The sequence below is a fragment of the Marmota flaviventris genome, chromosome 13, assembly GCF_047511675.1.
Source record: "Marmota flaviventris isolate mMarFla1 chromosome 13, mMarFla1.hap1, whole genome shotgun sequence".
Classification (NCBI taxonomy): domain Eukaryota; kingdom Metazoa; phylum Chordata; class Mammalia; order Rodentia; family Sciuridae; genus Marmota; species Marmota flaviventris.
Window position 1 is genome coordinate 102,293,681 of NC_092510.1, and position 12,877 is coordinate 102,306,557.

At 59.4% G+C, this 12,877-nt stretch overlaps 1 protein-coding gene across 5 annotated transcripts in view; it reads left to right on the plus strand.

Moving 5' to 3' along the window:
- Col5a1 (collagen type V alpha 1 chain) overlaps positions 1–12,877 on the plus strand; it is a 137,155-nt gene that overhangs the window by 97,850 nt on the left and 26,428 nt on the right. For all 5 annotated transcript variants that reach the window (XM_071601135.1, XM_071601136.1, XM_071601137.1 and 2 more), the window contains exons 33-43: positions 1,349–1,393; positions 1,524–1,577; positions 2,492–2,536; positions 2,920–2,973; positions 3,817–3,870; positions 6,493–6,546; positions 7,399–7,506; positions 8,929–9,018; positions 9,113–9,166; positions 9,710–9,817; positions 12,013–12,120. In XM_071601135.1, the coding sequence (XP_071457236.1) occupies positions 1,349–1,393; positions 1,524–1,577; positions 2,492–2,536; positions 2,920–2,973; positions 3,817–3,870; positions 6,493–6,546; positions 7,399–7,506; positions 8,929–9,018; positions 9,113–9,166; positions 9,710–9,817; positions 12,013–12,120 (774 nt within the window). The remainder of the gene's footprint in view (positions 1–1,348; positions 1,394–1,523; positions 1,578–2,491; positions 2,537–2,919; positions 2,974–3,816; positions 3,871–6,492; positions 6,547–7,398; positions 7,507–8,928; positions 9,019–9,112; positions 9,167–9,709; positions 9,818–12,012; positions 12,121–12,877) is intronic.

The window sequence follows — 12,877 nt, forward strand, 5'->3', positions numbered from 1 at the left end:
CCTGCCACCGCAGGGCTTCTCCTGCCTGGGCTTGGTTCCTTGGATCCGGCAGAGAACGTCAGTAGGGCCACTTCTGGGACTGTCCGTTCCTTCCCAGCAAGAACAAGAGGACTTGGCAGCTTGTGAAGGAGACCCGGGGGTCACGCTGTGTTCAGTGGCTTCCCCCAGGACCAGCACCCTGGCTTGGGTTGGTTTACAGTGAGCGCTGGTGAGCTGGTGCTGCCTGAGTCCAGAGGAGCTGTGGCCGAGACCCCGTCCTGCCCGGGCCTCGGACACCGTTGGGTCAGGGAGCCACATGTGCCGTGAGGTGAAGAAGGAGATCCAGGTCGCGGCCTGCTGTTGGGTTGAGGGAGGGCCGGGGAGAGCCCTGACCGCGGAGGACAGCCGCCACAGCAGGGTGTGTTCGGGTGGATCGAGGACGTCCACTCAGGACAGCGTTCATCATTGAAGACGCAGATGTTTCGCTAATTTTCATATGCAAATATTTATTTGAAGCCAGAGGACACAGCCGTGGAATTAAAGCCCTGGAACCAGAGTGCGCTGTTAAAAAGGAACATAATTAACTCATCGTCATAAATGGTCTCGTTAAACGTGTCTCGAATGGGAGACTTGAAAGCAGTGCCGATGCCGGCAGCAGACGGATGGAAGGTGGGGAGAAGAAATGTGTCCCTTGGCCTCGGCAGCATGGCCCTGTCCTGGGCTCTGTCCTTAGGAGACCACGAGCAGAGCAGAGAGCAGGCCCCGGGAGGGACCCGACCCTGCATGCGGCAGGAGGCCTTGAGATCTTCGCTGCCAAGAAACAGATGCCGTGCGCTTGCATTCTGTGGGTTGGAGAATGCAAAACAGCAACAGGAAAAGGAGCCTGGATCCTGAGAGCAGCCACGGCTCCTGGATCTGTGATTTATGGGTTAAATTGCAAGTTTGCTCGTCGGCGGAGCCTCTGAAAATTTAATGGCTAATATTCTTAACACTAGCAAAAGTAAATTATGTATGAAAGGGACTGACTTCCTTCTCTCTTTTTGTAATAATGATCCCCCCCCACACTGAGAGGGAAGGAGGAGGGAGGTGGGGAGATTTGCGGAGAGGAAACAGGTAAGTAGTAAACATCCATCAGGTGGGGCGGGAGCCAGCTCTCAGTGGGCACGTGCAGGGCGCGGGCGCTGGGTGATGCCCTCCTCCCTCGGGCAAGCCCCCATCCCAACTGTCCAAACCAAGATGGTCAGGTGGCTGGAGGCCGCGCCCTTCCTGGCCCTGCCGAGTCACTCGGTCCCTGGATGCCGGGGAGGGTGGGCTCCTGAGCAGAGCTGGGTGTGCGCAGAGTGACTGACAGCCCCTTCTCTGCTTCTAGGGGACACCTGGAAAGCCTGGACCCCGGGGACAACGAGGCCCAACGGTAACCTCCCTGTGGCCTGAGGGCCATCCTGGAGAAACGGAGTGTGGGGCTGGGGCAGGGGACAAGGAAGGTGGCCTCTCTGGCTGTGGACATCTGAGCTGACCTACCCCTCTTTTCTCCATCTGTCCAGGGTCCGAGGGGTGAAAGAGGCCCACGGGGCATCACGGGCAAGCCTGGCCCCAAGGTATGTCCTTGTTCCTCTCTGGTGACTACACAAACCCGTGTTGCAAGGCTGAGGTGACAGAATGCACATGGCAGCTGCTGTGGCCTTTCCCTGACAAGGAGGGAAGCTTTCTTTCCTGGACCTGTGTTAGGAGGAGCTCCCTCCAGCAGCCTGGCTAAGTGGCTCAGGGGACGAGGTCCCTAGGCAGACAGAGTTAGGACAGTCCCCACGTGTGGGGACTCGGGTCCCTGGAGGCCAGGCCCATCACAGACCAGCCCAATTTTGGTGAGCAGGCCTTATTTCTTCTGTGGAAAAGGGGTCTGAGGCTGCAAAGAGATTTTTACTAGAAAGTTCTTTCTCGGTGGGTGGACACTGAGCCTCCTTGCCTAGGAGGCAACTCTGGCTGTGACTCTGAAGACAAACCCAGCATGGCAAGCTGTCCCTGCCCTGTCCAGTAGGAACTCCAAAGGGGATTCCTGCTGAGATAAGCCTTCCAGGTGACAAGGGGCAGCACCGGCAGACCAGGAGGCCACTGGCCTTCCTTTATGTTGAGCCCTGGGTGCACCTCTTGTTCCACCATGAGAAGGATCCCCTCCTCAGGCAGCTGGTTCCCTGTGGGGTGGGGCCTGAGGCAGGTCCCTGTGTGCAGTCCTCAGTGGCTTCGGATGTTTTTCTTGGCTGAGTGGGACACTGTTTTGGAAAGGTCATAGCCCTGCAGATGTCAGCTGCCACTGCACGCACAGGGGACAGGCAAGCTGTGGGAGATGTTGGTCAGTGCCGAGCTGTTCTGCCCTCTGCTAAGGGCCAGGACACCCTGGAGAAGGGCAGGAGCCAGTGTGTGATGTGCATGTTCGGTGATGTCACTGGCCAGGGTCTCCATCCGAGCCCTCGTCATAGCAACGCCTCTCTCCCTCCCTTCCCGACTCCTTCCCAAGGGCAACTCTGGAGGTGATGGTCCGGCTGGCCCTCCTGGTGAGCGGGTAAGCTTCCTGCCCATGGCTGGGGAACCCCTCCAGGAAGGTAGCTGCCCCAAGAGCCCCTGGCACCCCTGCTGCGGCAGTCCAGGAGGGGAGGTGCCCTGACCCTGCTGGGGATGGGGTGAGGCCTTCCGTTGCTCAGAGACTCAGCTCTATTGGGGTCCTGAGGTAGTTGAGACAACAGGAAATGGGGTCCTGGGCCCCGTCTTGCCCCTAAGGGCCCTGGGACATTGCTTTGCGACTGGCCCCCTGGCATCCCTGGCTGGGCCTTCCACAGCGGGATAAATTGGGAGAAGGCTGCAGGAGCGGTGTGCTCAGAGTCCAGTGAGGGTGTGGGCTGCTGGGTGAGGACTTCTGTTTTCAAATTGGCCACTCTCTTTCCCCAGGGACCCAACGGACCTCAAGGACCCACGGGATTCCCTGGACCAAAGGGCCCTCCAGTAAGTAGAGCTCCCCACCTGGGCAGGCTTCCTGGGGCCCTTGTCTGTCCTTTAGGGCTTGTTGGGGGTAGGAAGACACTGCCAGACCCTGGCCGGGTTGGCAGGAGGGTGACAAGCCCCTGGGCCAAGGCTACCAGTGGGTGGCCCCTGGCCACGCCCACCTCCCTGGAGAGCAGCGTTATGGAGGCCTGTCGCCCAGATGCCAGCATGTTCTGACTGGGGTCTGCGTTCTGAGGGCACCAGCCTCGGGCTTAGGGCCACCCCTCCTGCCCAGCCTCAGCTTGGCTGGGTCATACTGGCGGACCCCATTTGCAAGGGGGCTCACACAGGTTCTGGGGAGAAGACGCCAGCATGGCTTTCTGGGGACCCCGGTTCGTCTTGCAGCTCGGTCAGTGTATTCCACCTCATCCCCTGGAACGTGAAAGGGCATCCAGCAGCGGGGACGCTGCCTGGTGCTGGGGTGCTCAGGAAGGAGCTCCTCCAGCTGGACAGGCCTGACTCCCAGTCCACCTGGCCAGCTGCCTGCCAGGCCTCCAGAAGTCAATGCGCCTCTCCCTGCCCGTGTGCCCTCTGGGGACGGGGATAACTGCTTGTCCCTTGGGCTGCAGTGAGGATTCAGTGAGGTGATGGGTAGGTGCCGTCATGGCACCTGGGACAGGCTTCTCTGAGGTGCTTATTTTCGGTGTCTTGGTGACTTGGACAGTGACCTTTCTCAGAGGAAGCTCACGAGTGAGACCACGGAAGTGAGATGGAACTTTCCGTTGGCTTGTGTGGCCATAGGTCCATTGAGTGTGGCTGTTTCTCAGACTGGAATGAAACTTCCTTCCCCTCTCCTTTCTTCAGGGCCCTCCAGGCAAGGACGGGCTCCCTGGACACCCTGGACAGAGAGGCGAGACGGTGAGTATGTGGGTGCTGGGTCAAGGCTGTTGCCTGGCCTCCTGCAGGTTGGGGGTCCGCGGCCCTGCCCGGGGGTATGGTACTACCCAGTGCAGGTGAGGGGACCTCGCTGGCTTGGGAAAACCAGCCTCCCATAGGCATCCCGAGGGCCCGCCCTCTGCCACTGACTTGGGGTCAGGCTGTGGGGACGTGAGCAGGCCAGCAGTGTGCCCCGTGACACCTGAAACAGGTCCTGGCGTGTTGCTGGTTGTAGCAACTCTGGTCAGAGGCCACACTGCAGACCATCGGGGCCTGAGCAGAGGCTGATGGGCCTCTGGAGCCTTGTGCTTCTGACCTGTGCCTCCCTGAATAACAGGGGACAGCGCCTGCAGCCCCCGTGTCCCCACGGGAGAAGGGCTTGGGGAGGCTCTCCTTTGTTGCCCAGTTACTTCCTGCTGCAAGACTTGAAGAGAAGGCGGCCGGCCTCGCTCCTACCCCAGCCATGTTCACCTGGGGGGGACAGGGGTCGAGGGGACAGGGTCGGGGAGACGCCTCCAGTCTCTGGACGGGCACCCACCTGGGTGGACGTTTGGCCTCCCCTGGTTGCTCGGCTGGGTGCACGATGGCGATGGCATCTCGCCCGTGGCTCGCTCTTCCCTGTTTCGGGCTGTGTCACCTCGGGTGATGGAGCTCACCATTTGCAGCTGGTAGAAAAAGCCTTAATCAGAAATGTGACCATTTCCTGGCCCCATCAGCCACCGGAGATCTGTCCCCATTCATTGGAGGCACATCCTGGCTCCCCTGTGACCTTGGCCACACCAGCGACCTTGGGGCTCCAGGCTTTGAGCAGCTGAGGTCTGCAGTGCCGATGGCTCCTTGTCCCTGTGCTGTGTGCCGTCCCTGTATGCCCACCTTGTCCAGCTTGGAGGACAGAGTGCGCAGAGGGGGCCTTTCCCACCAGGGAGAGCAGGGCACGCAGGGATGGGCAGCAAGGCCACATTGTCCTCTGCAACTTCCTTGTGCCTGGTGCTCTGGTGGTCCCTCCCCGCTGATGCTGGCCCCCGGGTGGCACAGGTCTTTCTTTGAATGCCACATCAGGTGTGTGCCTTTAAAGACAGGATCCCTTTTGTCTCTGGTGCCTCGCGATGAAACCTCGTTATCATACCTTGGCAGTGTCTGTGCTGCCATGCTGGCTGAGAAGTGGAGAGGACTTTGCTTTTTTGTTTATCGAGAAAGATTAAAACATTTCCCCCGTGCTCTGCACATTTTCTTGAACGCCTTTCCAGGAGATGAGGTAGAGGGTTGTGCACATTGTGTGCTTCTTCCTCCTCGGTCTTGTCTTGGAAAGAGCCTGCGAAACAATTCAGCTGCTGCCTCTGCTGGGGAGGTGCTCTCCAGAGCTCCTCGGTGCCTGCCACCTCCTCAGATGCAGGGGTGCCCATCCCTGTGTCCTACCTGGGCAGTCGAGTCTCCTGTGGGCTGGTCCAGATGCCCCTGAGCACAGTCCTTCCTGAGGGGTTGACTTTTTAATGAAAACAGTGGCCGTCACTGCTCCTGATTGGCCCGAAAGCCTACTTCTCAGCAGGGGGTTGGAGACAGATTCCGTCCTGGTTGGCCATAGAGGGTCCCCTGAATGACTGGAGAGCCAAAAGGACATCTTCCTTGCCTTTCCCAATAACGTTGGCATCAGCAACTTCACCAGGGCCACTGCCTCCTTGGTCACTTCCCCCTCGACCTGTCCATCACCCCTTGTTTCTGACCTGGAAAGTGCAGGCTTCGGGCAGTGCTCTAGCCTTTGCCCGCAGCTGAGCTGTCCTTCCAGAAGAGAGTCCTCTGAGGACTCGCAGAGAACCTGAATGTGCCTTGTGCCCTGTGGGCCAGTGGCTCAGTGTGAGACCCCAGCGCTGTGGCCAGGCGTCCTGACCCGGAGGCAGCACGCCCAGAGTACTGTGTGCCCACCCATCAGCCTTCTCTGTGACCTCACAGCCACCCACTGCCCTCCCAGATCCAGAGTGTCCCTTCTAAGAGGCCTGGGGCAGAACAGCACATCCCAACGCACCTGCCTCAGCCCGCTGACGTGACCTGAAATCCAGCTTATGTTGTCTCAGGGTAGCTTCTTCCTCCAAAGGAGAGGTTGGGCAGCACGGAGGATGCCCCAAGCCAGCCAGGACGTCACCTAGGCACGAGCACAGCACAGATGGGACGTGCTCACTGAATTCAGCTAAAATCCCGCGTGTGCGCTGCCAGATGGCAAAGCCCGTAGGGCCAGGCTCTACCTGTCCTAGACACACCCAGGAGCTGGCCAGAGGGTCCCCTGGTGTGCGCCAGAGGAATCGATGACCAGAGCAGGAAAATCCCCCAAAATCATCAACTAGGAACAGCTCAGACCTGGCTCCCGAGTCGGCTCAGAAAATGACCACTTAGTGACATAAGAAAGACCGATGGCTTAAAATCTGTTTCTCAGCACAAAAACCCGGTGCGGAACCAGCTTCTCTGGCTTCATAGCCACGTGGAAGTGTAGCAAGAGAAATGTGAAGAGGGGAGCATCCGCCATCTGGGGACCGGGTGGGAGGGGGCGGGCGTCCTCAGGAGTGGCGGCGGGGTGGGCGCTTACGTGGCCTCAGCTGCCCGCTCTCTCCACAGGGTTTCCAAGGCAAGACTGGCCCTCCAGGCCCGCCCGGTGTGGTCGGCCCTCAGGTGAGACACAGCATCCTGGTCCTGGGTATCGGGTGTCCCCCAGCCGTGTGGGAGGAGAACCCAGGCTCAGCGTCAGCTCCCCGATTCTGAAGGCGAACGTGCCACTAAGGGAGGAGCTGAATTCCTGGGGTGCATGCTAACAGCCAGAGATTTGCCACACAGGAAGACACCCCAAGAGAAAGAGCCAGGTTTCCTGGGTGTGCAGCGTGGGTCCAGCAGGAAGAGCAAGCATGGCCAGCCCAGGAGCCCAGCTTTCCCCAGTGCAGGGCCGGCTGTGCCCACTTGTGCTTCCGTGGGTGCCTGAGGCAGCCACATCCTGCCACTGGCTCCTGCCAGCGCCACAGACCTTGGGTCCCTGTAGGGACCCATCAATGAAGGTGTGGCTTCCAGCCAGAACGGTGGCTTTGGGCAGCAATATGGCAGCAGGAGCCTGCTTCATAGAAACTTCACGCCTAATGTAGAGAGAAATAAGACGCTGGCCTGCTGCTGCCGTGGCACTGGGGTCGGTCGCTGTGGCCCCTGTGGCTTTTCTCCCCGGGGGCTGACATGGATGTCCCCCGGCTGGTTTCCCATTACATCTTGAAAGTGCACCCCACTGGGCCTCTTGAGAGGCCTGGGGGCAGGAGGAAGTGCTGCCGTGCCTGGGGCCGGGCAGCGGGCTGCTTAGCAGTGTCCACCCAGCTCACTTTGGTCTGCTGCATTTTGGCTGAAACAAGAAGTGCAGAGGAATAGGGCTGGTTGGCTATTGGTCTTTGCCTGTGCAGTCAGGACTGTCCTTGGATTCTGGAAGAGAAGTTCCCCCTTTGCAGGTCACTTGAAACTGATCTGTGGTGCTCACTGGTTTTCCCTTAGGGTCCCACGGGAGAAACGGGTCCAATGGGAGAGCGTGGCCACCCTGGGCCCCCTGGTCCTCCTGGTGAACAGGGGCTCCCAGGCCTTGCTGGAAAAGAAGGGACAAAGGTGAGTTTCTGGAAGCTTCATGTCAGGCTGGCCCTTTCCTGAGGGGCCTTTTAGGACTTTGTGTTTCCGTTGCTCCTTTCTGATGGGAGGGTGATCTCCCAAATGCCCTTCATGTCAGTGCACTCCCAAGCCTCGGATTCGGCCGCGCTTGGCTTGGCTTGAGCAGGGCCCGAGCTGGCCTCCTGGGGGCTGGAGTATAAAGAGCAGCAGCACACGGCATCAGACTTCTGCAGGCCTGCCGAGAGCTCTGCCCCCAGCTGCCACCCGCTCCCAAAATGGATGAAAAGCTCTCGTACTTCACAAATCCTGTACAGATTTGGCAGAAAGAGATCCTTGTACGAATCTCCCACTGCGAAAGGCTGAAAATAAACTCAAAAGGCGAAAAACTAATGTGTTTCTGTCCTCGCTCCTGCTGCTGGATCTCACTGTCCCCCTTATTAGCTCCTCCACGGGGCACCCCAAGTTGGTAGTGGTAGCTTGCTCTGTGTTAGCATGAAAATAAATTTCTCAATAAGGGACACAGAAGATACAACCTCTCCAGCCCCTTATGTGACCACATGCAAGAGTAACTTAGAGAATAGAAAGCAGTGCAAATACAGCAATACTGGGAAAACCACACACACACACACACACACACACACACACACACACACACGGGTGTATGCTTGAGTAAGTATGTACATGTGTGTGTGAGAGAGAGAGACAGAGAATGAGAGACAGCGAGGGGGGGAGTGGGGTGGGAAGGGTATCTGTTCCAGACACACACAGCTCACCGAGTCTGGACAGCAGGCCAAGGGCAGTTGACCGATGGCTTGGGAAGATCCTTGTGCGCCCAAGTGTGGACCTCAGGGAGGATTCTGAAAGAATCCAGTAGTCTCTGTCGGGAGAGGGCAGGCTCAGACATGCCTCTTCAGAAAGCATAGGATTTCAGTCCTGAGGCCGTGGCCAGTCCACGAGGGCAGTACTTCTGACAGTGTCAGCCACAAATCCCTTAGCACCCTTCTGTCACTAGTCCCCAATACTAGAAGAGGTGGCTGACCTCAGCTCCTGCTCAGTTCCCCATGGCCCTGAAAGACTACTGGGGCCTCCATGGAGCCCAGGGACAGCCTCACAGAGTGGCTCCATTCCCTGGGTCCACGTGGAGCCAGCCTGGGTAGCAGCTTCCAGGCCTGGACACGTGGAGTGCCACACGAGGTCCGGGGTTGAATCCCCAGCACAAGACAAAACAGAGAAAATTCAAACAAAAGGGAAGAAATTCCTCTGAAAGCCTGGTGACCAGGGAAGCCCCCAAACCGTCCAAATTCCAGGTGGACGCTGATGTGGAGGCCCCGCCTGACTCCAGGAGAGGGATCTGGGCATCTGCGGCAGTAGGAGGGCTGCAGTCTGGGGTTCCAGGGTAGCTCATCCTTGCTCTGTTTTCAGGGTGACCCAGGCCCTGCTGGCCTCCCCGGGAAAGATGGCCCTCCAGGATTGCGTGGCTTCCCTGGGGACCGAGGGCTCCCTGGTCCGGTGGTGAGTACCAGGCCAGGTGGGGTTGGAGCAGGGCAGTGCCCACCCTGGGGGCTCTCCCTGGGTGCCCTTGGCCCACATTCCCACTGCTTTGCAGGGAGCTCTTGGACTGAAAGGCAGCGAAGGCCCCCCCGGCCCCCCAGGCCCTGCGGTGAGTCACAGCCTCTTGCCCTGTCACCTTTCTCCAGACTTATTGCACAGGTGACAGCTGGGAGGGTGCTGGAGCGGAGGGACTTTGGCAAGGATGTGGACCACGTACCCAGGCTGGTGGCCTGAGTGACAGGGGATCCCTGGGGAGCCAGGAGTAGGCCCCACACCTGTGGTGGCCCTACCTGGGCCAGCAGGGGAGGGATGGGCCTGGTCTCTTGGACTCTGAGGACACCTGCTGCAGCTGGCCACCGGAGGCCAGGTGAGCCCCCAGCAAAGGCAGAGGCCCGTCCCCAGCCTGCCAGTCATGGCTCCTGCCTGCTGCCTCTTGAACAAGATGGTCCCTCCCAGCATTAGTATGCCACCTGTGACAGGTTGTGGTCCTAGAGAGCGTGGCGAGGTGGCCCCTCAGGTGCTCGCCCGCGGTCCCTCTGCTCTCAGCCGAGGGCTCTGGTGAGGGCGGGTGGCGTGATGAGAGTGCCTTAGGAACTCTTGGCCGGGTGGTCCAGGAGCCTTTGAATGAAACCCTTTTCCTGCCCCTCCCCAGGGATCTCCAGGGGAGAGAGGTCCAGCGGGTGCTGCTGGGCCCATCGGGATTCCAGGCAGACCGGGGCCTCAGGGTCCTCCCGGGCCAGCTGGAGAGAAAGGGGCTCCTGTAAGTACTGCCTCGGATCAGAGGCCTCTCGTTGGAGTGGCTGGGCTCCCTTCAGGGCCCAGCCTGTCCTTCCCCCGTGGTGTCCCCGGGGTACATCCCTGGGGCTTGCAGGAAGGGGTGCCATCCTACAGAGTGGTGTGTGTGCCCCGGCTGCCACAGGAGGGTTCCCTGCAGCGTGTGCGCAGTCCACTCCTGCATATGAGCATCCCAGCTTGCGCAGACAGAGCGGGCTAGAGGTGGCTGTCCTCTGTGGGGGTCCCATCCAGCCTGGGCCATGTGTGTGCAGGGCCACAGTGTCTGCTGAGGGGACAGCCCTTCCTGTGGGCCCACCTCCCAGCTGGTCTTTTTAGGACAAGGATGGATATCTGGGAGCTGCTGCTCCCTTGGTTTACCTGGGAGCACAGGTGGAGGGAAGCTGGCAAAGAAGGGTGGGGCTCCGGGGAAGACGGATGCCTCCTCTGCCCCCACAGTGGGCTGAGCTCTTGGTGAAGCGAGTTCTGTAGCCACTGAGAAACCGCAGGAGCAGGGGGAGGGGTCTGGCCACCCAAACCTTGGTCTCTGTGAAGGGGCTCAGTGGCCACACTCCTTCCTAGCTTCCCAGGGGGCAGCTGTGTGGAGGGGGTCAGTTCCACCCATGAGATTCCTGCCACAGCTGTGCAGCCAAGGGGACAGCCTTCTCAGTTTCCCCTCCTGGTTCAGAAGGAACCTGGGCTTGGGGGATCTTCGATGGCTGAGGCCTGTGTGCTGGGGGACAGGAGTAAGCAAGGAGACTCCTGTTGCTCCACTCTCAGTGCTTAGGGCTAGGAAGAACCGTCCGTTCCGTGCCCTGGGCAGGAAGCCCCCGTGTAAACACACTGGGGACATCTGCACCCTGGAGAAGGCTCTCATCACGTGATGAGCAATTTTGACGGCGTCTGATCGTTTCCAACTGGATTCTATGCCAGACAACAGAAGCCTTTTTGGCCCCCTGTGCATGTGGAGCACACGCAGACCCTGGTGGGGACGGCTTGGCTCATTGTTTTGAGAGAATGAATATTTAAGCAGAACCTTGCAAGAGCTTCACAGAGCAGGGAAAAGCCCACGAGTCCCCGATAGCTCCCCGAGGAGGAAAGGTCACTGGAAGGTGGGAGCACCCCTGACTGCCGCCCAAGAGGCTGCCCAGGCAGGCTTCTGTGGAGCCGGCCCCCAGCCCCAGCATTTCTGGCTTCTTTGGTGTGGACGTTTTATTGTCAGGGACCAAGTATGAGGGGTAAGGAGCCAAGGGTGAGGCAGGAAGGGGGGGGTGGGCCAGTGAGCAGGCGCCCTGCCAACCACATGGAGCCGCGTGTGCGTGCTCTCCTTGTGTCCCCTCCCCGGGGCGCATGCCTCTTTCTTCATGTCTCTTGGAAGAAAGGGGTCCTGGCTGGGGTGGGAAAATGCATGTCACTCAAAGAGATGAGGTGGCTGGGTAAACGGCACAGCAAGAGCTTGGTGAGGATCATGTGAGTCACCAAGGGCCAGGAGAGGAAAGCCATCAGGGAGGATCAGGGACTGGTGTGTGTGCATGTCAAGTACCTGCATGTAAAAACATGTCTGTGTGCGCACACACGTGTGTGTGTGCATGAGCACACGGTGTGCACACACGTAGTAGCTGTGCCTCACATTGTGCATGTCCTGTGAGGCGTGCACAGCTGTGTCCTTGTTATGTGTGTGCATGTGTGTTCTGTGTGTGTGAGTGGCTCATGGGTGTGCATGCATGTTAGTGGTGCATGTGTGCATATTCATGCTGTGCGACTGCACGTGTGTGTGTGTGTGCGTGCAGGTGGGTGTTTACAAAGAAGCCAAAGAGTGACAAAGCTGTTGGGGGCTGAAGTGCAGGCTGTCCTCCTGCTGGTCCCGAAGCTTGGCTCCTGCTCGAGAGAGCTGGACTGGTCACGCAGGCTCAGGACGTGGTGGGCTGGGTCTGAAAGCTGACTCTGCTGCTCACTGGCCTCAGTTTCCTCGTCTGTAACGGGTCGGCCTCCCTAGGATGTATGTGGGTAAGGAAGTGATTCCGCAGCTGTCCGTGTCCCTGGTGGCCTGTTAGGACTGCCGTGACAGCCGCTCGCCCAGAGCACCCGTGTCTGGCCCACAGGCCTCCCTCTCTGGGGTGAGGAGCTGCTGCAGATGCTGCTGTGAGGAAACCACAAGTGACAGGGATCTTCTGTCCTCTCCAGGGTGAGAAAGGGCCGCAAGGCCCAGCTGGCCGAGACGGTCTCCAGGGTCCTGTGGGGCTTCCTGGTCCTGCTGGCCCTGTGGGTCCCCCTGGAGAAGATGGAGACAAGGTAAGGAGAAGGCAGAGTGAGCCTTGGCCCAGCCTGGCCGGCAGGTGAGGTGGGAGGGGGGTGCCGGCCAGGACGCCGGGTGGAGGCTCAGCTCCAGAGCCACCCGCACTACACTGAGGTCTGGTGGCAGCGGGCGACTTTGAGGAGGACGCTCACAGAGGCCCTGACAAGGCCTGGTGTGCTCAGGGACCTGGAATCCTGTGTAGACCCGCCACAGCCCAGATCCTGCTCTGCCTGCCTGTGCCCAGGGCAGAGGAGCACTCCCTGCCCCCTGCTGAGTGGTGTCAAGTTCTGACTCTCCAGAGCTGGAGTGAATGAGGTTTTCCTCAATGTCTGTGTTTAGATGTCTCCCCTTGATTGTCAGGCTCCGCATCACTAGGAGTGCGCTGTGTGGCCTGGCGCTCTTACTGAGCTCGTATCTATACCTCATTTAATGACGGCAGTGGGACTTAGCCCTTTGGCTTGGCTTTCATTGGACCACTTCTGGTGATGGCTCTGACTTTGTCACCTCTGCCTGGAGGGTGCCGGGCCTCTCGGGTGGGAGACAGCCCTGCCCTAACAGAAGCATTGGGGAAGATTGGATGCCTTCTTGGGGATCTCAGCAATGGCGTTGCCCCCTGATCTGTTGCCACGCGGGTGGTCCAATTCTAAAGCAAAGCAAATGCTTCAGTGTGACGTCCCCATTGCCAAGTCTACTGACATTCTGTGCAGAGTCAGATCCCAAGCCTGCACCTCCCAGCCTGACATTAGAAAGGAA